The following is a 24,456-nucleotide window of genomic DNA, read 5'->3' as shown; positions in this document are numbered from 1 at the left end:
GTTGCACTGATGGCATTTGAGATAACTTGGAAACTGGAGATTCTGGGGGTCTCCCAACTGCCAATTCACCTCTTCCACCAGGGACTTCTCTTCCTGATGTGTCCTGATGGACATATGTTTGTGAAACATAACCTTAGTTCGCTAATAGCTCTAATAAAACAGCAGTTCATTTATAGTATTTTTTATTTATTTATTTTTTTTGCTAAACATTCTTGAAACACGGCTGTATTATCATAAGAATTTTTTCCGATTAGGGTAGCATATGTTATTCTTTGGTGTTTATATGTACATACCATATTGTTTTGAGAAAAGTTTTAAATGTCGCATTTAGCCACGTCTTAAATTCTCTCCAAAGATCAAAGGGAAAAACTAGTTTTCTCCTTAAAATAGGCTTCCAATAAAATTAGCACACTGGCATTTCAGCCAGAGTTTCTTCCAGTTTTGCAAAATCATGGATATTTTGGAATGGATTGTATTTGGTGGAAAGTTGGTTAATTTTTTTGAGTATTTAAATTTGTAAGAATAAAATAGATCCAACAGTAATTCATATTTCTAGTTGAAATCCAGTGTGAATCTGGTTGATCAAATTTTTTTTCTCTAGTTTTTAGAAGGCTTTGAGACATATACTTTTATTGACCTGATATCTGGAAGCAATAATTATCAGGGTTTTTTTTAACATATAAATCAAAGGAGGGGAAGATAAAGGTATGGGCTAATGGCAGGACTTGGTATAAATGAATTCTTAGTATCATTTCCCCCCTAATTTTTTTGGTTTTTTTGGTGTTTTACTTCAGTTTTGTCTTCTTTGTCAAATTTATTTAAATGAAATTCTCTGATTTGAAGTAAGTGGATAGAGAGTCTCTCTCAGAACTAGGGAGACCGGTATTCAAATCCCACCAAACTGTGTGCCTTTGGGCGATTCCCTTAGCTTCTCAGTGTTGGGCAATACCCTTAAGATTATAAATCACAGAGAAGGTGCCAACCTATACCGGTAGAGGAAATTTCCTTAATTTCTTATGCTAGGTTCAATCCTCAGTTAATATCAGAATGATGTCTTGCATTTTTTCTGCATTGTGCCTCCCTTTCCCCACCTTTTTTTTCTCCCAACTCTGGCCAATAATTGCAGATTTTGAAAGTTAGATGCTTAAGGAGTGTCTTTAAAGCTAGAAGTTAATGTTTCTGTCTGAAGCTTTTTGCTTAAAATTGTTTGAGATTAGGGGTAGAATGGTAGAAACCTTAATTTTCTCAGGTTTATGAACTTGTAATGACCCCTCTCTCTCCACCTTTCAGACCCTATTTGGGGATCACCTTCTCTCTGGGCTTTTTACCTTTCTCCATCATTTCTAACTGGTAACATTGGCATAGTGACAAGTACACTTCGAATCCAAAGGCTGGATTGGCTCCCTCTCCTGAAACTTAAGGGCTGAATTTTGGGAAAGTTTGTATTTGTTTAGCTTTCACTTTCCTTATCTGTAAAATGGGTATAAAGTGGTTCTTCCTTGCTCTCACCTTTGAGGGCCATCATGATCCTGTATGAAAGGATATCTTGTCCAGATCATTGATGGAGACCTGATATAAACCTTAGAAGCTGTCTAGTCCCATTCTATCATTTTGTAAATGAGGAAATGGAGTCTTAGGAGTGAATTGATTTACTAGGCTCATGAGCCTGGTCTGCAAGTGTTCCTGACCACTTCATCATACTGGTTCTAGACCAGAAGAGGGGTCTTTGTGTATGTTCTAGACTTTTTTCCAGCTCTAGTACCTCACCTGTTGCTTGGCAACATTTCTAGTTAACCTACTGGTTACCTAACATTTTTTTTAGGTTCTTGTAACCTGGATGAGTAGGTAAAAACACAAAGATGTCAGTCCCCTCATAGACCTCCTTTCCATCCCACCCCGATGCCCTTCTCTTCCTGTGTTTGTTTCTCTTAGCCCCCCTACCCATACCCCTCCAGGAAACAAACACGTTACAATCAGCTAAAATTGTATTTTTTCTGGTACCCGTTTATCCCTCTGCTCTTAATGGATACCATTGGATGGATGCTCCTCGCCCTGAAGCATCCTTCCCTTGCAAAATATGATGGCAGAGTGACATCATGTTCTGACATCCTTGTAGCCCCTTCCCTAGGTTTGTTTTGGTGACCACTCGGTCCCACCTTCCTTCCCATCAGTCTGTGGGCTTTGCCTTTTTTTTTTTTTTTTTTTCAAAGTGTCTCCAAGCTCCCGGGATATCTCCTTTCCTTTCTGCCTTTTTTTTTTTTTCCCCTTTAGAACAGAGAGCTCTTTTTTCCCCTCCCCCGAGTTGGGGCGACTGCAGAAATATTTGTTTTTCTGTGACATCAGTTCCTCGCCATCCATGCCGTGTTTTAGTTTGTGCCTCAGCCGCTCGCTACAGCCTCCCCGGGGAGTCAGTACCACCCGTGCCTGGATACATGAGGCAGAGATGTGAGCGAGCAGGATAACCGGTCTCGCTTTAGCTGTCCGCCTTTAACGTCCAAGCTGTGTCTACCCATTAGCCCTGGGGTCCAGGGAGACCTCCCCCCCCCCCCCTGAGAGCATCTGGGAAATACGGGAGAGGGGGGAAAATGTGCCCTTTTTTACCTACTGCACAGTAAAGTCAGAAAGAGGGAGCCAGAGCCAGAGCGAAAATCTCATGCAGAGGAAGCTACCAAATAAAGGCCAGTGAGTAATGCATATGTCTTCTGGGTATTCCGTGCCTTCGTGAGGTGGCTGCCTGCAGTTGCCTCCACCAGGGCTGTGTGTGTGTGTGTGTGTGTGTGTGTGTGTGTGTGTGTGTGTGTGTGTCGTCTGGACTGGATGCAAAGCGGAGGAGCCCAAATGCTGACTTCTATTATCATGTAGTTGGCTCGGGCCCCGTGCTCCTTTGCAACCACAGATTGTTACAAATGCAGAGAGCTCGGGCGTCTGCTGCGTTGCCCGAGTGTGGGGATGTGGCCAGAGCCCCTCGCAGCTGGGTCTCTGGGAAGGCAGTGAGCGGGCTGCTGGTTGGTTTGTTTCTTCCTTTTCCAGCCAGGATGGGGAGGGGGCCGGCATCTTTGCTTTTTTTTTAAAGACAAACCAGGCACTGGAGGAACCGTGCCCAGTGAGTGATGCTCCTGATAAGGGAGATTAAGGAAGGAAATGTATCCAAAAAGGACTGACGGTATGTGATCTGTAATTGAGGCCTGCTGAGTGCGAGGGAGCTTGCTTGCTTGAATTCTGGCATTTGGGGTTTGGTGGGTTTTTAAGCGGCCGCCCCCCCCTCTCCTTTCTCCTCCTCGCCCCCCAATAAAACAAAACAAAACAACAAAAAAGCCAGGGATGGTCTGGAGTCGCCCGGTGGAAGGGATGGATCGGCGTGACAGATATGTTGTGTAATTGTGATGGAGCTCTCAGCTGGCTGGCAGGGAGAGATCCCCACACATCCCCATCCCCACGCACACACCTCTCTTAATCTGCATTGCCGTAGCCAGGCCAATCAATATTTGGCCTTAATGATAAAGGGTTGAGACGCTGGGGAGGTCGGACTCGGGCCGTGGGCCATTGCCACTATCAGCTGACTCCCTGGGAAGGAGAGGACCCAGGAATCCAGGGGAGCTGCTCGGAATCTGCGGAATGTTTTCCCTTTGCAGAGCCTTCCCGAGATCCCTGACGGGGCTTTTCTGTTTATGGGCACTTGGCAGCCCCCACTGAACTGCACTGGCTAAAGTTGCTTTAAGATAATGGGCCATTCCTCCGGCCCTCCTGGGTATTTTGCTCTGCATCCCGATTTCAGAAGCTCCCACCTCGTCCCTATCTTTAGCTCCCGGTCTGAGGAGATGCTTTGACAAGAATGGTGTCTATGTGTGTGTGCGCTATGGGGAGATGCTGGGAATTTCATCATCCGGCTCTTTTTTTTGGGGGGGGGGGCGTTATCTATCATGCAGAGTAATAAAATCACAATAACCGCCCACCAGTAACTCCTGTGGTGGGCTTGGTGTGGATCATGTGGCCTGCAAGTGCCGTGCTCGCTCGTGAGGGCAGGATTTTCCCTTCATTTGTACTATATTGGCAACAGTGATTAGGTTATTCCGAGCACGTGAACGTGTCCCCTCCCCCAGTGGAGGCAGGAACGAGCCAGATCATAGAGGCAGCTTGGAAGAGACAGCTTGGATTGCGTTGGGGAATTGGTTTGCTGGGGAACCCTCAGAGGAGAAAGAAAGAAGGTTGGGGTTCATTGGTCCGCTGGACTGAAATTCGAGGGTGGGGGCGGCGGGGTGCAGAGAGACTGGGCTCTCCGAGGAGGAGGAGGAGGAGGAAGGAAGGAAGTAGCTGTGTCATGGTTTCTCAAGAATGTCTGTCAAGTCTTTGCCTCTGTCTTTTCATGCCCCCCACGTGCTTGGAGTTCGTGTTTATGGGAATCCTGGAGACATAGGTACCGATGGACGAGAAGGGCTGGGGCCTCACGGGCAGGAATTCTGTTTCAGAGGTTGTCTTCTTCACGGACCTGTCAGCCTGAAAAGTCTGTCAATGGTTTGGATGCTGTCCCCTCCCCCAGACTGAGTGATGAGAAATTTATGTGTATTTGTATTCTGTATGTTTGCTTGTGTGTGTTCGTCTTTGCCCGTGTGTGACGATTACGTCAATTTATTTTTAAATTAAAATTTTTCCCCCTCCATTGACCAAGCGTTCATATATATAGATATATTTTAATCCCTCCCACCTCTTCCATTGGGGGGAAAAAAAAGAAGAAATAAGCAAAACGTGTGTCTGTTTTCAAAACAAGGGGGCAGAGTCCCCAGTGCTCTGAGAGCTCTGGAAGATCCTGCAGTATTTGAGGCTGAGCTCTTGGGATGTCAACCTTCCGAGCGGGTTTTGCCTCCTGCCCGGGTCTGAATCTGGTTCGTCTCCGGCGTAGTGTCTCAGGGTTTAGTCAGCGATTTTCTTGGCCTCCTCCTTTGGTTCACTAATTTAGGACATGAGTTCAGCTACGTCAGGAGCTGCCAGCAGAGACGAGCTCCTGAGTTCTCTGTTGGCTGAAATCTATCTGGGATTTCACGTCTCTCAATTGAACTGTCCCAAACCCGGGTTCCACCATCGATGCTTGTCTCCTAAATCCAGGTGGGAGATTGAATGATTCTCTATAATGTAGCCATTGCATTGAGCAAATCATTTCACTCAGCCTCGGTTTCCTCATCTGGAAAATGGGATTGATAATAATAACAATATTAGGAATGATAATGATAATATCTAGGATGGTTGTATGAATCTAGTGAGATAATGTACATAAAACAGGTTTTAAATTTTAAAGCATTTTGTTTGTGATTGTATATTTCAGCTATCATTATTATCATCATGGAATATTTGGGATATCTTGTATAAGGTTGTTTCTAAATTTGCCAGGATTCTAAAGGGAAGAACCAGTAGATTAATACTCATTTAATTTTATGTTTAATAACTTGTATTTAATTGTTTTCCATCTCCTACACCAAGAGAAAACTTTGTGTTAGAATATAAGCTCCTTGATTATAGAAATTGTCTTTTTTTTTTTTTTTTTTTTGTCTGTCCTCTCAGTCCCTGGCATACAGAAGGTAATTAGGTGGTACAGTGGGTAGGGCATTTGGGCTGGCATTAGAAGGACATAGTTCAAATCCGGCTGGGACAGTCGCTTCATACCTGTTTGCCTCAATTTTCTCAACTATAACACTGGGATGATAATAGCACCTGCCTGACAGAGTTGTTGTGAATCAGATAAGAGTTGTCTAAATCAGAAAGGGTTATATCTCTATCATTCCTCAGCTCTGCTCAGAAGTAGAACAATCTGCCTTGGGAGCACGTATTAGAACTGGGATTAGTCTATGACCTTTGCAGAGTTGTGATCAGGGCAAATGAAATAATAATTATAAAGCGCTTAGCAGGGTGTCTAGCACATCATAGCTCCCATTTAAGTGTTAGCTCTTGTGATCATCGTTATAATGGGAGTAAGATCTTAATAAATGTTTATTCGATTGAATTGAATAAGGATAGTGGTGAACATGTAGGAAATTCCCAACTCTCCCAGTGGGAGACTTAGAGGTCAAAAAGTTTTTTGCCCCCTTTCCTTTTCCTGCCAAGTTTGAATTAATTTAAGGCAAAAAGCTCATTCCCTTTATTGAGAATTTGCATTTTTCTTGCTATGAAGCTCAAACTCAGTAGATCTTTACAGATCAGTGAGAATCAGAGCGTGGAGTGACAGATGCTTTATGGCTAAATTGAGAATTTCCAGGATGGGTTTGTTTGGATCCCAATAACTGAGTTCCATTTCTTGAGTGTCAATTATGGGCTCAGTCCTGTGCTGGGCTACCTGAGGAATAAAATGGGTAGATCTTTTCCTCTTTCTGGGCTTTTGAGTTCTGAATGTCATTGGGACAAAGGTAAGCAGTAGAAGCCAGCAGAAAGTAAGCTTCTTGAAGTCAGGGGTTGTTAAGGTTTGTTTTTGTTTGTTGGTTTGTTTTTAGTTTTTAGCACCTATTCCAAAGTAAGCCTATCATAAATACTTGTTGCTTGATTGGTTGGTTGTTGGTACAGGCCAAATCACTTAAATACTTAGGTGATCTGGGATGCTGTGGTTCTGATTTAACTAAGACTTGCGTGCATGGTGTTTTTCTCAAGTCTTATTGTAGAAACTCCAATTCATGTGGTCTAGACAGTTGTGAGTACATTTGAAGAAGTCAGTAAGGTCACTGGTGAGAACTCTCCCCAAATCATCTGAATATAATCAACCCAAAGCCCAGCACTGATTTTCACTTGCTCCCAAAGCTAAGCAATAAAACCAGTTTCTGTAATAGACTCATAGAATTCCAGGGCCGAAAGGGATTTCTAGATCCCTTCTAGAGTTGTATAAAGAGTAAGATCCAGTCCCTTTTCTTCCACAAGCATTTATGAAAAGCCCTTTAACATGGCATGGTGGGGAGAACCCGTTATGGATAGCTAGGCTTTTTGCTGGCCACTGAAATAGGTAGCTCACATTACAGTTGGTAGAACTCTTCCCTTATAATACCTTGGTTTGGTAGCAAATCAATGCTGAGGACTTGGTCTGGGTTTGAAGATAATCCCATTCATCTTCCTGGTAAATATGCATGAGGTTTTAGGAAGCCAGGTCAGCAGTTTGGGGGTCTGGGCAACATCACTTTGAGAGATGAGCTTGAGCCTGAAGGTTTAAACACGGTCATCCTCTCATCCCGGATTTATGAAACACTCAACCTGTGCTTAGCTTATGGAAAGTTTCAAAATCATTGCCTAGAACCCAGCAGGAAGAAGTAAAGATACGGCAAAGGGTTTAGTTTGCATTTCAGTGGCAACTCATTTGCAATGAGTAAAAACTCAGACTAGGGTCTTTTCAAAAATATAGATTTTTGTCCTTAGTTTTCTTGGCAAGTGTAGGTAAAAATGAACAGAGCATAGGGACGGAAAAGAAAAATGAGCATGCAAGCTGAGAACTACCAGCCGGCCAAAAACCCAAGAGACTGTAAATGGCTGTGTCTGACTATAAGCACTTTTGCTTACTGGCTAAAGAAAGGCAGCAGGACAGTGAACAGAGGGCTGGCCTTGGAATGAAAGATGATCTTGGTTCAATCCTACCTCAGATACATCCTGGCTGACAGCGTGGATTCTGGGAGAATGTAGGCTTTTTGAGAGCAGGACTTAGTTCATTTTTCTGTATATTATCCCCAGTACCTAGGACAGTGCTTAGCTCACAGCAGCCGCTCAGTAAATTACTGTTGCTATTTTTTAAAAGATAATCTCCTTGTTTTGCCCAGACTGAACACTCATAGCCTTGTTGCCACTATTGATCTATATGTGAACTATGACTTGCTCCATTCCAGTTCTGTAGAACAGTTTTGCCCCCTGTCCTCACCTTTCCCCAAAGATAACACTGAACTCCTGAGCTCAAGAGATCACTCAGTTTCCTGGGTAATCTGGATGTCAGGTATGGGTCAGCACATTTACCAGAGTTGTTGAATGAACTTTGTGACTGTGGATGGAACATTTAATTTTTCAGGACCACAGGCAGCTGTCCAAGTTTCCCATTGGTGTAAAGCATTTCCACACTGGGAATTCTCTATAGAGATAAAACGAAATCAGGAGATCATCTGGAAATGAAGGCACTCTAATGGCCACCTACTCCATTTTATAGATGAAGTCCAAGAAAATTTAAATAAAAATTTTAAATAAAAAAAAAAATTTAAATAAACTTGCTCCAAGATCGGGTTGACTTCAAATCCAGCACTTTACCTGCTGTACCATGCTGCCCAATTAACATTTCTTCTTGTAAAAACCCCAAAGATCATCAAATTTCAAATATTGAGGGGGAAGTGATCCTGGGGGGGGGGGTCACCTCCCAAATTGTCCCAGAAGATTGAGTCCCTTAGCTCTGTAGCCTCCTTTTCATCCCAGTCATGTTCTGCCTTGAACCCCTGTCCTTCATGTTCCTCTTCCACCTGAGCAATGGTAGTATTAATCCGATTGAGAACAGTAATTGGATTAATACTACTATTGCTTCTGGAAAAGTCATGACAGGGCATTGCCTACTTGGTCCACTCCATTCCTGTGAATTTTTAGATCAAATCTCTCTTCCCTAGCTTCCATTTACTTATTTATTATCTTTCCTTAATAAGAGTATAAATTCTTCCAGGATAAGTAATACCATTTGTATTTGCATCACCTGTGTTGAGCACAATGCTAAATAAATGTCTTTTCTTTCATTTATTCCTTCTTTTTTTTAAAAATCATTCACCCTTCTAATTCAATGTTTTTGGGGTCCACAAAATTTCCCAAAAAAATCCTTTTTGATACCCCTGTAATTAGTTTCTTTTATAATCCTATGCGTTTTATGCATTTAATGCATTACTTTGAGAAGAGTCCCTAGGCTTCCCCAGGCCACCAGTGTAGCCCATAACACAAAATACCTTATGAAGCCACATCTGGTCCAGTGAGCTCTTTTTAAAGAGAAAGAAGCAGAGGTTAGAGAGGTCAAGTGATGAGATTGTCACAGATAGGTATACTTGAATCCCAATAGAGTTCCAAGTCTTTATTTCTTGAGTGTCAATTATGTACCCAGTCCTGTGCTGGGCTTCATGAGGAATATAAGGGACAGACCTTTTCCTCTTTCTGGGCTTTTGAGTTCTGAGCATCATTGGAACAAAGGTATGCATTAGAAGCCTGCAGAAAGTAAGCTTCTTGAAGTCAGAGTCCGTTAAGGAGTTTTTCCCCCCCACAGAGCTTAGCACCTACTCCGAGATAAGCCTATCATAAATACTTTTGTTACTTGATTGGCTGATTCTTGGTACAGGCCAAATTACTGAATCATGTTCCTTCTTTCTTAGATTTTTCAGGGTTATAAGGGACTTGAGTTCAGCCTGTCCCTGAAAAACATTTTCCTCTGCAACATTCCAGGCCATTTCCCAGATGTGTCATCCATTGCCTTTTACAACACCCACATCTTCATGGTTTACTAGAGCCTTTCTTGGGTCCTGTGTCACACCGTAGTTTTAAGGAGAACTCCTTTGTGTCAGAAGGTCATGCATTGATCTGTGTCATCACATTCCTTCTGCTGATAATTGTTCTATTCCATTGGTGTAATTTCTCTCTCTCCCCTGCCCTTGTCCCATCCTGCCTCCCCTCACACTCTCCACCTTGGAGCAACCAAACATTAGAGTTAAGCAAAACAGATTAAGTGCATGACGTGCCTCATATCACCTGAGGAGCCTTTCTGTCTGCTAAAAGGAAAATGCCTAGTGCCTAATAGATGCTATAGAAAGACTTATTTCTTTTCTTTTCCCTTTTCTGGGTCTTCTGGAGTCAAGGCTAAAGATTCTGCTGACCCTGAGTTTTGATGTTCTGAGCTTGGTGGCTTTGTGTTACGGCACTCCTTGATTGTGAAGGCTGCTGTTCTTTTTCACCCTGCATCAGATTATGCTTCTCTTAAATCTTGATTATAATTTTATAATTTATAATGTTTATAATTTCTGACTGTGTTCTCTAGCACTTAATCCAATCACTACATTTCATTTCACATAGTAGGGGCTTCCTCCATGCTTCTTGATTGACGAGTTGATTGGGATCTAAGAAATGCAAGTTAATGTGAAAACTTGTGTATCCCAATGTTTTCTTTAGGGCTGTAAAGTGCTGCCCACATTGGTTAAGTTTCCTCACCTGAGAGTTCCCCAGCCAGGGCTTCTTCAATTTTTTCCATTCAAGACCCCTTTTCACTTAAGAATTTTTTAATATGCCCCCAGGTATATAAATCAAACAATTAATGATAATAAATCATAATTTCATGACCCCCATATTCAATTATGAGATCCTACCTTAGCATGTGAACCACAGTTTAAGAAGCAGGACTCTTAGACCAATGAAATTACAGGTCTAGAACTTAGCCCTCTCTCTAGCACCAGACACTGTGTTAGATGTTAGGGTTGAAAAGATAACATAGAACAAAAGAAATCTCAGTCCTTTGCCCTCAAGAAACTTCCATTCTCTAGGAAGAAGGTTCAAAAAGCAGAGATAAGTCAGTTTTTCACTTTCTTTTCCTTCCTGGTTTTTCTGAATCCACTAGGCTGCAGTAAGTTGTTGGATTGGTTTGTTGCCAATAGAATGTTGTTCTTGATCTGCTTACATTGGTGCCTAAAGAAGGAGAATTTGTAAAGAAAGGTATGGGTAAACATGGGTGAACTCACTTCAGAGTCTGTGGGTGGAGACCAAGAGGATTAGAACCCATTTTGGATAGCCATGAGATATGTTTGTGTTTGGGGACCCTTGTCTTCTTTGGGTTGGTGCCAGGCTCTTTCTTTGGCCCACAGACATTCATTTATTTATTTATTTTCCTCAGAATCTTGGAGTTTTTTCCATCAAAGCTGGGGTAGAAGGAATATCAGAGATTGTCCTGCTACCTCCAAGGCACTGTTCAACAGCTCTATGCTTGAGGATCTACACATCCCCAAGTGGGCAAATCTTAAACCCTGGGAAGCTGGAGTAGGACCTTCTTGTAGTCTTTAAGCCCCAGGCACACAGCGGGTAACTTGCCAGGTTTTTGTAAATGGAGGTAATGTGTAAATGGCCACTTGGTTCTCTTGATCTGAAGAATCATTTGGTGGCTGCAGAAAATCTGTTATCTTTTCCCCCTTCCCTAGGGGGAACCTTCCTATCCTAGGCTTTTAAAGAGAAATTTTATGTTCCTATGCCGTAGTTCTGGGGCGGACCAGAGGAGAGCCTTTCCTTTCATGTTCTCATGATTCTGATTTGGGGAAACACATACTCAGTTTTGAGTTTTCCCCCTTCCCTTTGAAAACCATATTTTTCACAGAATCAGAATGGGAAGGAACTTGCCTTCTTTGACAGGAAGACCAGGATTCAAATCCTACCTCAGATACCTACCATCACTGTGATCTTGGACACATTGCTTTACCAAACTGAGTCTTAATGTCTTCTTTTTTGCATTGGATGTACCATAGGGTGTCAGTGGAAAGAAGTTTTAGAGTCAGGTTATTCAGTCATGTCTGACTTTGTAACCTCATGTAGGATTTTCTTGGCAAAGATAATGGAATGGTTTGCCATTTTGTTCTCCAGCCCACTTTGCAATTGAGGAAACTGGAGCAAACAGGGTTAAGTGACTTGCCCAGGGCCACACAACTAAAGGATCTGGGTTAAAATTTTACCTCCGATGCCTATGGTCTGTTGTTTCCTCTTCTATGAAGTGGCAGGTTTGGACCAGATGCCCTTCTATGTTATTATCCATGATCCTACCTCAGAATGTGGGGGGTGGGGAGGAGGGTGAAGAAAAGTTAAAGAAAGACAATATATAATGGTTTGCAAATATTAAAGCATTATATAAACTTGAGTTGTCTCTATGTGATGCAATATATAGAGTCCTGGACCCTGAGATGGGAAGATCTGAGTTGAAATACAGCCTTTTTTAACTTTGTGAAATTGAACAAATTACTTGACTTCTGTTTGCCTCAGTTTGCTCAACTCTAAAATGGGAATAAGAGCACCCACCTCCCAGGATTGTTGTGAAAACATTATCAATTAGAGCTGTCCAAAAATAGAATGGGATTACTCCTGCTTATAGTGAATCACTGAATGAATGCTTCAAGCAAATTATACATGGTCAATTATTAGTAGATCTAGAGCTGGGTATCTTACATTTTTTTCCATTCTTTTCCACTCATGACCGCTTTTCTGAGAAATTTTTACATGATCCTGCTTCTATAGATATGTAAAATAGTTATACAAATCAAACTGATAAATTATAATTTCACAACTTCCACATTCAGTTATGAGACCCACATGTGGAGTCTCAAAGCACAGTTTAAGAAGCTGGGAACTACAGCAGGAATTCTTATTTTAATTGGATAAGTTGAATCCTTTAAAAAATATTTTGAAATTGTATTGCACTACTATTGACTTTCTTTATATTCCTGTATGTTTTATTTTATGTGTTTTAAGACATTATTCTGAGAGTTCAGAGGCGCTACCATTTGCCTCAAGAATCCTGGCTTAAAATTAAGGACTGCTGATCCAAAGGCTATTTGTTTATGCACTAGTTGAATTGAATCATCATTTAGGTCCTCTTCCAGTAGGCAGTTCGATGGTTGCTGTCCAGGGTCCTGCCTAAAATGCTGGCGGGCAGAATTGAACAATATCCTAGAGATAGAATTTGATGAAGGCCAAAGAGGAATGGTAGAATTGCTAGTTTCCCAGTCCTGGACTCCTATTTGAACCATCAATTTTTTGAACTGCTCTATCACACTCTTGACTTATTTTGAACATGAAGCTCACAAAACCCCCCAGGTCTTTCTTAGATCAACTAGTGTCTGTCCATGATCTTTTACTTGAAAAGTTTTTTTTTTTTTAACTCAAGGATAAGACATTTGTCCCTTCTGAGTTCTACCTTATTAAATTTGAGCCCAGAATTTTAACCTGTTGAGACCTTTGTGGAGTCTGTCTTCCAGCTTGTTAACTATCCTTACTAGTTTTGGGTCATCTTCAAATTTGGTCAGCTTGTCATTTGTCCCTTTATATAAATAGTAGATGCAAATATTAAAGTAATCCAGGGCCTAGAATGATCCCTGACATTCAGTCTCAATCTCTCTCTCTCTACAATTTCTACCTATTGCTCCTAATTCTCCCCACAGGGGCCAAGTATAACAAGATAATCTCTGCTACATAATAATCCTTCAAATACTTCAGTTCAGCTCTTATGTTCATCTAAGTTTAACAGGCTAAATAGGCTAAATAACCCTAGTTCATGTAGTGGATCCTCATGCCATTTCTGCCTCTAATAATATCTCTTATGCTTCCTAATTGGTATCCTTGCCCCATGTCTTTCTTCCCTTTAATCTATGCTCCACACAAATAATAGAGTGATTTTCTTCCTTTAAAAAAATTTATTTTATTTTCAATTCATGAAACAAAACAAGCATTCTCAAATATAGTTGAATAAAAAAGATGATTGCAGTTGAAACTGCAATCTATCAGGTACAATTTGTTATTCCCTCAAAGTATACAACAAAATTATTGTGTAAATTTTCATCAATTTAAAATTATTTTTCCTTTTTAACTGTAGGTCTGCTCATGTAGTTTTGCTTAGTAAAGGACAGGACTCACCAGTACAGCAGCATAAAATATACATCTTGCCAGTGATTTTATACGTATCTGTGTATTTATCTTTCTGTGTATCTTTCTATCTATATCTAAAAGTATAGATATCTATGTGTGTCTATCTTAGTCTATCTGCCTATCTATTTGTCTGTCTATCCATCTCTCTACCTGTCTGTCTTTCATTTATGTAGTTATCTATATATCTCTCTATCTGTCTCACTTCTGCTTTGTAACTCGATTATTCAGCCAGTCTTGTTTTTGTTTATCATATTTGCCATTCTGTATTGTTGTGTATGTGTGTGCTTATAAGCGCACATTATTTTCCTGGTAAAACTTGGGGGGGCAGGGACTGCTATTCCCAGTTTACTTAGTAGGTATTTAACAAGTGCCGAATGATTGACATGGTAGGCTTTCATCCCTCTCTTCCTTCCTTTCATTTGGGTGTTTTTCAGCTTATTGATGGATAGAGTTTAACCCAGAATTCTACCCAGGGCAAGGCACAGTGGAAGTATTCTTTTAATAAAAAGATTACATTAGTTCTCCTGGCCTCCTTATCATAGTGTTGATTCCTGTTCAACTTGTAGTCCCTTAAAATCCCCATATCTTCTTCCAAATGGATTGGAGAATGTTGAGAATTAGCATGGGCATGTGGGAAATGAGACAGTGGTTGTTAAATTCAAAAAAGACTGCTCTTGTTAGCTGCCTTATTAGATAAGTCACTTTTCCGCCTTGTGCCTTTGGTTCCCTCATCTGTAAAATGGGCATAGACAGTACTTTCAGCACCAGCAGTGGGAAGAGTACTTTGCAAGCCTTAAAGTGCAATGTAATTGGGAGCTAGTGTGTGTTTCATTATTTTGGTAAATAATAACTAGTTCCTACAGGGGGAAAGTGATTTATGGGGCACTAAAGTAAAATAATTTTCCAGGATCAAGCATGTGATTTAGTTTAGTTTTTTTGAAAATTAAATTAGTCTGGTTAAAATTTATGATCTAAACACTTTTTTAAATGAAGCCATCATCGGGGAAAAAAAACCTATTGGACTTAGAATGTAATTGACTATCAAGCAACTCCCAGCTAATTCTCTATTTAATTCACTTTTTTCATCGCCAAATCTAATATCAATCTATCAATCCATTCATTTGAAATTTTTTTCCCCTCCTGTGGTCTGTGTTGAAAAGAATATATTGCATATCCTTGACTGGGATTTCAGTACCATGAAGTTGATTTAATGACAGCACGAGTCAGAAGCTGCTGAGGTCTTGGATCAAGGGGTGTATGAGGTCAGCAGAGAAGAGAGATGAAAGAGATGTAGGGGAGCCACTGAGATGCTGAGGGGGCTGGTGGGTGGGCCATTTAAGGACCAGGCCTGGCAGAAAATGGGGTACTTTATAAATGCCTGATTCTCTGCTGGATAAAAAGATCTGAAGATGTTTAGATTGGAGAAAAGGAAGCTTAGGAGAGGACCAGGTTAACTGTCTACAATGATTTGAAAGGCTTTTCTCATCAGAAAGATATCTGACACATTCTTTATCTCCACTGGGTAAATATGGGGATCAAATTACGGAATTTGTTGGAGGGGATTTGTACTAATGGGTTTATTCATCAAAGCATTTATTTTGTACCAGTTGTGTGTCAGAAACCTGTCCTGTGTTAGGCACTGATGATACAAAGGGAAAACCAACTACAAAAAGAAAATACTGCCTTTGAGGTGATTGCCTTCTTCTCGTGTGGGGAGTGGGGAAAAACACACAGTTAAGTAAATGGAAAGCAATCTTGGTGGATAGAGCACTGGCCCTGGAATCAGGAGGACCTGAATTCAAATCCAGTCTTTGACACTTACTAGCTGGGTGGCCCTGGGCAAGTCACTTAACCCCAGTTACCTCAAAAGGAAGTAGTTGGGAAGTCGTGAAGGTTGATGAAGATCTTGGGGGATATATGGGAAGACCTAAGTTAGGTAGTGAGTTTAATCTGAGTGCTGAAGGGAGTTAGGGATTTTAAGACAGGAAGGTGAGAGAGAATGCATTCTTGAGATGGGAAACAGTGCACCTTGTGGAGGTAGGAGATAGAATGCAAGTAGGCCAGCTGGCTTAGGACACAAAATGGGAAGTTCAATGTGCCTGCACAAAGCTAGACTGGAACCGGAGTGTGAATCAGTCAATCATCATGCATTTATTAAGCTCCTACTATGCGCCAGACTCTTATTTACAAGGCACTGCCCAGGATGTTAAATGCCAACCAATTACTAGAAGTAAAAGGACAGAATTAAAACTTCTTGAAGAGGGGAGTGACATGTAGAGTATTGATTGAGCATCTATTTGGACGGAAGATTAATCATATGGGGGAGAGGTGGCCATCCCAGGAGATTCCCTAGTAGGAGCTGGTTGACCAGTTGTAAGTGGTCTTATGATGGGATGACTTTTTTGTTTTTAATTCTCTCTCTTTCCACCCCCATACTTTGTTTTGCATCAACTTCTTTCCCCATTATAGCTATATAGGGGTAACTTGTATCAGGGATGGGTTGGTTGAGGGTATCTGAGAACCCTTTGACCCTTATGACTAGATCCTGAAGAAGTAGGCTTCTGAATGCTTGGCTCTCTGATACTTTTCTAAATCTGTGGCTAAGTCGTGCTGAAACTAAAGGTCCCTTTGTTTTCGTCTCTAGCTTGTGCCTCTTTCAGACTGTACTGCCTTGATTTCAATAGTGACATTAAGCCCTGGTACAGGGGATGCCTAAATAGCACCAACCCTTTAATTTAGAATTCCCCAGACAGGAGAAATATGTGATTATGTGACCCTGCTTTCCATGGAAGCTTCCCTGTCCTGGTAGAGTTGCGTGTGAGACTGGGAAACCTTTTTTTGTCAAATATAGCATCTTTTCTTTTTCCTTTACATCTGCTTGATCTACCCCTCTATTTCTTCCCCCGATCAGTAGAGAGAAGAGGAGAAATAAGCAGATTTCTTAAAGTGTTGTAGTGGATAGTAGCACTGGATGTGGTGGAGAGGAGGGGGGCAGATACCTGGGTCCAAATCTGCCTTGAGCTTATACTGGTTCTGTGAAAATTGATAAGTCATTTAAGCCTTCAGAGCTACTGGACAACTCTCTAAACCCCTTGGTTTTAGAAGAGTCACCAATTAGCATTTGTGGAGCGACTTTGCACACTTTGTATAGCTGAAATCATAGATACAGTTTCTGTTTCCCCTTTTCTCCTCCAAAATATCCATCCTTTTACTCTTTGTGAGACATCCCAGGCTGAACAAGCAGACTTGGTTACCATGCCAAACTGGGTACCCAAATGGAGGACCACTAGCTTATGTCTGCAGTAGTAACAGGCACCAGGATTGCGACACCAAAGGTTTGATTTTTTTCTTCTTGTTTTTAAATTCTCTTTCCTACACTGCTGTCAGAGTGGTGTGCCCTATTATAGACTCACTTAGAATAATAAGGTTGGTTATGTAAGGCACATTCTTGACAAACTTTGAAGGACAAACTTGAGGGCCTTCTTGCTAGTGGTCACATGCTAGGTATCTTCCTTTCCCTGGACCTTTTCTGTACTTAAGAAACTCTTTAAGTCTCTGTCTCTGTCAATTCATTTTTATTTTGAAGTTTTATTTTATTTTATTTTTTGTTTTATTAATGGCAGTTGTTTTTATATCATTTTTTCCCCAATATATATATCTCCTCTCCCAATTGGCAAGCCTTCCCTTCTAACAAAGATCTCGATATATAACAAGTTGATATAAAACCAGCCAAGACCGATCACATCTGGCAACTTTCTCCCTCTTTCCCCCCAATAAAAGAAGATGGTGTAATTTTCTTTTAAATTTTTCTATTAAATTTTAATGGATATCTTTCGGTTTTATATTGCTGTTATCTTTAAAAAACATCCCTCTCCTACAGATATTTCCTTTCAATAAAGCATTTTAAAAAGAAAGGGAAAAAAAGAACAGATCAACAATATTAAGCACTAAACCAGCCACATTCCTAGCCCCCCTACTTCTATTAAAATTTTTTTTTCATCTTCCTCTGGGACCATCTTGGACATTCATTATCAGTGCTTTGGGTTCAGTTTCATTTCTGTCCTGGTTCTATTTCCTTCTCCCTGCATCCGTTCAGTTAGCTCATAGAATGTTAGGACCAGAAGGAGTCTCAGACATCTTAAGGGAAGACTCTCTTATGTTAGAGATGGGGAAATTGAGGCCCAGAGAGGTAAAGGGGATACATGGAGTCAAGATGCAAACTCAGGCCTGCCAATGTCAAGTTCACCTTCACTTTTTCTGTATCAAATTTTTTCCCCTAAAGGGATGTGAGCAGAAGAAATCAAGACTGTGTAGGAAGCCAAAAAGGTTCATATTCTCCTTCTTATTTACCCACAGGGGCTTTGAATGAGCAGCCAATTAGCAGCTTGCATTTCAGTATTTTAATTCAATTGCAAGAAGCATTCATTTATTTGCCTTTATTAGAGCTGGGTGGCTTAGTGAATAGAATTGTGGTTTTGGACTAAGGAAAATCTGCTTTTGAGGGACAGCTAGGTGGTGCAGTGGATAGAGCACCAGTCCTGACCTGACCGGAGTTTAAATCTGGCCTCAGACACTTAACAATTCCTAGCTATGTGACCCATTTAACCCCAATTGCTTCCCCCCCCCCAAAAAAAAAATCTGCATTTGAAGCTTGCCTCAGATAACTATCTAGATAACATTGGAAAGAGATTCTGAAGTAGATTTGGAACTTGGGTTTTCCTGCTTCCAAAGTCTAGTATTCTACTCCATACTGGCAGTTCTGGGTTTCAAGATGTTGTTGAATTGCTTTGTTCCTCCAGTAAGGGTGGAGAAAATTTTGTAAAAATCAGTCTCCTTGCCAAAATGTCACCATTATGATTTGGTTTTGGAAGGAAAAACCACCTTTCACACAATCTGATTTTCCTCGGTAAGATGACTGTAAAAAAAATTTTTTTTGATAGTCTATTTTGAATATTTTCCCCATGGGTCTTGTTATTCCTTTTGTGGTATTACACTTCAGCGTTTTAGCCTGAATGGGATGAAATGAAAAATAACGAATGTCGTTGTGAAGGCCCTCTTAAGTGATCCTTCAAATGAAGGCCATTGAATGGTGTAATTTGGCCTTTGAAGGAGCTGATTCTGGTCAGGCCGTATCTTGACTGTTGTGTTCAGTTCTGCACACTGTATTTTCAGAAAAACATTGCTAAACCAGAGGGGGTCCAGCCTGGGCCTCCAGCATTGGGAAGGGTCTTAAGACCATTCTATAGGAGTAACATTTGAAAAAACTGGGGATAATCAGGCTAGAGAAGAGAAGACTGAGGTGAGATAAGGTGGGGGAAACATTGAAAGGAAGGCATGAGGAATGATTACATTTATTCTTCTTGAACTCAGGGAGAGCTAGAAGCAGTAGGTGGAAGCTACAAAGGGACCTGTTTTGAAGGAAACACTTCATCTGCATTTTTCTTTTTTTACTCCCAGTACTTAGCCTGCCACATTTGTTGTTCAGTCGGGTCCTACTGTGTATGACCACATGGATAGTAATACACCAATGCTGTCCATGGGTTTGTTTTTTTGTTTTTGTCAAAGATACTGGAATGGTTTGCTATTTTCTTCTCTAGGCAAATAAATGAAATGACTTGGCCAGGGTCATATATTTAATAAGTATCTGAGGCTGGATTTAAACTTAGGTCTTCCCATGTCCAGGACCAGTTCTCCTATTCCCTGAACCATTTAGGTGCCCATGTATCTGGCATATAATAGGCATTTAACAAATGTGCATCATATCACTGTTGTCATTTTATATATATATATATATATATATATATATATATATATATGTATGTATAAACACACACATATATCTTTAAGGTTTACAAAGTGCTTTAAATATGTAATCTCATTTTGTCCTCCCAGCAACCTCAGAAGTATTTGTTATTTTTATCTTCATTATATGTGTGAGGAAACGGAGGCAGATAAAAATTAAGTGACTTGCCCAGGCTCATCCAGCAAGTCTTCCTCATTGCAGACCAGTGCTCTATACACTTTCCCCTCTTCCTTTCTCCTTCCCTTCCCCACCCAGGTGTCTTTGAGATCATAAGGATTCCATGGGAGCTGTCCAAAAAACAGAATGGCTTCCTTTGGGAGTTTCTCTCTTACTAGAGGTCATGAAATGGGTGGGTAAGAATGGGTTTGCTTAGGCTGGGTGCTGAATGTTCTTCCAAGGATTCATCTGTTTGAGAGACTGATGAAGAAAAGATCCAGTTCCATCCAACCATTCTGGAGAGCAGTTTGGAAATAGGCCCAAAGGGCTATCAAACTGCATACCCTTTGACCCAGCAGTGTTTCTATTGGGATTAGATCCCAAAGAGATCTTAATGGAGGGAAAGGGACCCAGGTGTGCAAAAATGTTTGTGGCAGCTCTTTTTGTAGTGGCCAGAAAATGGAAACTGAGTAGATGCCCATCAGTTGGAAAATGGCTGAAAAAGTTATAGTATATGAATGTTATGTAATATTATTGTTTTGTAAGAAATGATGAGGAGGTTGATTTTAGAGAGGAGAGAGAGGTAACTCTCTCCGAGTTACATCAAATGATGCAAAGTGAAGTGAGAAGAACCAAGAGAACGTTGGAAATAGCAACAAGATTATACAATGATCAGTTCTGATAGATTTGGCTTTTCAACAATGAGGTGATTCAAGACAATTCCAATAGATTTGGAATGGAAAGAACCATCCACATTTAGAGAGATAACTGTGGAGATCACAGCATAGTATTTTCATCTTTTTTTTGGGGGGGGGATGGGGTGTGGGTGATGTTTCTTTCCTTGTTTTTTTGTATTTTTTTTTCCTTTCTCATGATTTTTTTTCCCTATCGCCTTTTGATTTGATTTTTCTTACTCTGCAAGATGAATATGCAAATAGGTTAGAAAGAATTGCACATATTTAACCTATAGTGGATTGCTTACTGTCTGGGAGGGAAGGAAAAAATGTGAAATAAGATTTTGCAAAAATGAATGTTGTAAACTATTTTTGCATGTATTTACAAAAACTAAAAGTACTTATAGGGGAAAAAAACCCAAATAAATAGCATCCAACTCAAGGATCTCTAGATGTGTTGTTGAACTGAAGAGTGAAGAAAACCAAGGTTGAATCCTGCCCAGATTACTTCTTAGCTGTGACTTTTGCCAAGCCCTAGTTTCCTCAACTCTAAAACAGGAATAATAATAGCACCGACATTTGATTCAGACAAATCTGAATCAAATGAATTACAGATGTAAAGAGTGCTTTGCAAAACTTTGCAAAAAAAGCGCCCTATAAATGCCAGCTGTTATTATTAATATCCTAACTACATCACAAAGTAGACACTCCAACTGGACTTGCAAATCCATGATAGGATGGAAATCATTCCAGGGAAGCACAGAATGTTGTGTTAGAAGGACCTCAGTGGCCACTTAGTCCAGAGCATCCCCCCCAAAAAAATCGCCATCATAACAGTCCAGATTTTGTTTGAAGACCGTCATTGAGGGGAACCTGCTCCCTCCCAGGGTTGCAGTCCATTCTATTCTGGTATACCTCTGAACACTATGAAGGTTTGCTGCCACCAAACCCCGCTGTCTCTATTTAGGGATGGAAGTAGATTTACAAAATGAGTTCTTAGTTAACAAGAAGAAAGAACTGGGATAGCCTCAACTCCTTGGACTAGATCTTTTCTTTCTTTCTTTTTATTTTTTGAAAAACTCCTATGTTTGTTAAGTTTTTCTTATATCATATCTATATTTGTATGTCTATAATTTCTATTCATTGTTTTTTTAAATGACAGTTTTTTTATTTTCAAAATAAAATAGTTTTCAATATTAACCCTTGCAAAACCTTGTATTACAAGTTTTTCTACCTCCCTTCCCCCACCAACTTTCCTGGACAGCAAGTAATCCAATATATGCTAAATATGTACAATTATTCTCTACATATTTCCACATTCATCATGCTGCACAAGAAAAATCAAATCAAAAAGAGGAAAAAGTGAGAAAGAAAACAAAAAGCAAACAACAAAAAACTGTGTTGTGATCTACATTTATTCCCCATAGTTCTCTCTCTGGGTGTAGATGGCTCTCTCTCTCACAAGTCTATTTGAATTGGCTTGAATCATCTCATTGATGAAGAGAGCCAAAAACATCAGCAATGATCGTTGTATAATCATACTGTTGTCATGTACAATGATCTCCTGCTTCTGCCCATTTCAGTCAGCACCAGTTCATGTAAGTCTCTCCAGGTCTCTCTGAAATCATCCTGCTGGTCATTTCTTATAGAACAATATTCCATAACATTCATAGACCATAACTTATTCAGACATTCCTGCGTGATGGACGTCCACTCAGTTTCCAGTTCCTTGCCACTACAAAAAGGGCTGCCACAAAGATTTTTGCACATGTGGGTTCTTTCCCCTTTTTTATGATCTCTTTAGAGTATGGACCCAGTAGAAACACTGCTGGGTCAAAGGGCATGCACAGTTTCATAGTCCTTTGGCCATGGTTCTAAATTGCTCTTCAGAATGATTGGATAATTTCACAACTTGCCACACTTATCTGACCCACTTATCTGTTAGATAAAGAAACAGAGGTGAGAGGAAGTCACATGAGTTGACCAGAATTGCAGATTGTAAATAGTAGTTGAATCCAAATCAAGCACCATGGAAGGAAGGAAGGAAACGGGCATTTATTAGGCACCTACTATATGCCACGCGCTGTGGTAAGTACTATACAAATGCTGTTATATTATGTGATCCTTAGCCCAATCCTGGGAAGTAGGAACTGTAACTTGGAAACTTGGAACTTGGAAAATGAAATTTCAGTTTGTTTTAAAAGAAGCATTTGGGGTTAAATGACATGCCTAGGGTCACACAACTAGTAACGTGTTAAGTTTCTGAGGCTGGATTTGAACTCGAGTCCTCCTGACTACAGGACCAGTGCTCTAAACATCTAGCTGCCCCCAGATTTTAATTTTCTGTGATTTTGCTTTATAATTGAAAGGCAGGTGTGGTATTATAGTGAGTGCTATGAAGGTGGGCATGGTGGTACATACCTGTATCCTTACTGCTAGTGGAGGTTGAAGCTGGGAGAGTACTTGAAGTGGGGAGTTCTTGAGTTCCAGGAGGAAAAACAGAGTCGCTTGTTCCAGATGATGTGTAGGTGATGGTGCCTCAGGTCCCTGACTCAAGGCTCAGTGTTCTTTCTTCTTTACTTTCTTGTCCCTTAGCAATCTGTCCCTTGTTCTTTCTGCCCTGGGACTGGCAGAAGACCTTCCTTCTTTGACGGGCTGATGTCATCTATCTCTTGCACAATAACTGCCTGCTGCAGTTATGCTGTAAAAGAAAAATCAAATCAAAAAGGGAAAATAAATGAGAAAGAAAACAAAAAGCAAACAACAAAAAAGTGAAAATACTATATTGTTTGTGGCAGCCTGCTCCCACCCACCTTGGTCTCTCCATTACCCTTTGAATGACTTGAAACTTAATGTCTTTGAGGAGGATTTGGCTTCCATGACTCACAGCCCGACAACATCCTAACAGAAATGAGTAATTACTGTAGCATTGTAGAACCTAACCTGGAAGGGGCCTCCAGAGCTCTTTCGCCCATCATCCTCAGTTTACAGGTGAGAAAACTTGAGGTCCAGGAGTTGAAAATATTCGCCCAAAATCTGTTGAAAGGAAAATTTGAATTTAAGTCTTGACTAAAAAGCTACTGGGCTATATGTGCCTTCCACCAATCACAGCATTGGAAGGCAGTGAATTTCCTTTCATTCACTACGGGTCTTCAAGCAGAGGCTGGTCAGCTGCCAGGGACGTTTTTGGGGGGAGTCGGACCAGATGGCTTCTGACGGTTCGTGATTGTGCCCTCCCCAGATTGGATTATTATCCATTTGTGTGACAAGGATCAGGCACTGGACAGACAGATCCAGGCACACAAAATTGTAGCAGCCTGTTCCATCCCCTTTGAGTTAGCCTGGTGCTGTCCTCCAGATCTGGCTTATTACCTCATCTACAGATCTTAATAATAATACAGTTCTGAAATGACAACTTCTCTTTGTCTACGGCTTTATTGTTAAGAGGTAGCATAACATAGTAGATATGAGAGCTGGCCTTGAAGGCAGAAAAATGTAGGTCTAAGGCCCATGGCTGACAGAGGGGTAGTGTGATTTTGGACGGGTCATTGTATTCATGTAAGGCTTTAGATAACTCTTCCTTATTTCAGATGGCAGAGGATAATTGTACTGATGAAGGAAACTTCATTGGGAGATTCCAACTATTTTACATATACATATTTTATATACACACATATAAAACCTATATACATATACATATAAAATATGTATATGTAAAATAATATGGGTGTGTGTGTATATATGTATATATACATATACATGCACATATACATATATACACATAGATATTTTATACGTATACATCCGCACATATGTTACGTTGTTATATTACACTGTATATTATATTATATCATATTATATTGTCTTATACCATATTATATTATATGCTTCCAGTGAAATTATAGGACCATGGGGAAAGAATTTTTTAAAAATCTCTGTCCTGAAAGGGGGAGGTATTAAAGGGTTGGGATTTGGTGTGTTTCAGTAAGGTGAGCTGTGCATGTTCATAACCATTTAGTTGACCCCATTGCTGTCTTAATAATCATAATAATAATAACGATAATTGTAGAGCCCTTCTGTAAATTGTTAGTGTCTTCTAAATCCCCTGCCTTGGCTCACCTGAAAAGTCTTTTCAGATGAGTTGAGGGGACTGGGCACCCCCCAGTATGTGTCAGAGGGGGGCAG

At 40.5% G+C, this 24,456-nt stretch overlaps 1 protein-coding gene across 4 annotated transcripts in view; it reads left to right on the top strand.

The window, feature by feature from the left end:
• The window catches only part of PRKCZ (protein kinase C zeta), a 218,872-nt gene that overhangs the window by 42,047 nt on the left and 152,369 nt on the right, over positions 1 to 24,456 (top strand). The window contains exon 1 of one of the 4 annotated variants that reach the window (XM_031963010.1): positions 2,977 to 3,163. The exons of 2 other annotated variants lie outside the window; for them this stretch is intronic. In XM_031963010.1, the coding sequence (XP_031818870.1) occupies positions 3,142 to 3,163 (22 nt within the window). In that variant the 5' untranslated portion in view covers positions 2,977 to 3,141. Of the gene's footprint in view, positions 1 to 2,976; positions 3,164 to 4,272; positions 4,415 to 24,456 lie in introns of those variants that run through there. One more of the 4 variants, XM_031963009.1, reaches the window with a different exon arrangement.

This window comes from Sarcophilus harrisii, chromosome 3, assembly GCF_902635505.1.
Source record: "Sarcophilus harrisii chromosome 3, mSarHar1.11, whole genome shotgun sequence".
NCBI classification, from domain to species: domain Eukaryota; kingdom Metazoa; phylum Chordata; class Mammalia; order Dasyuromorphia; family Dasyuridae; genus Sarcophilus; species Sarcophilus harrisii.
This window is presented reverse-complemented; position numbering and strand designations above follow the sequence as displayed.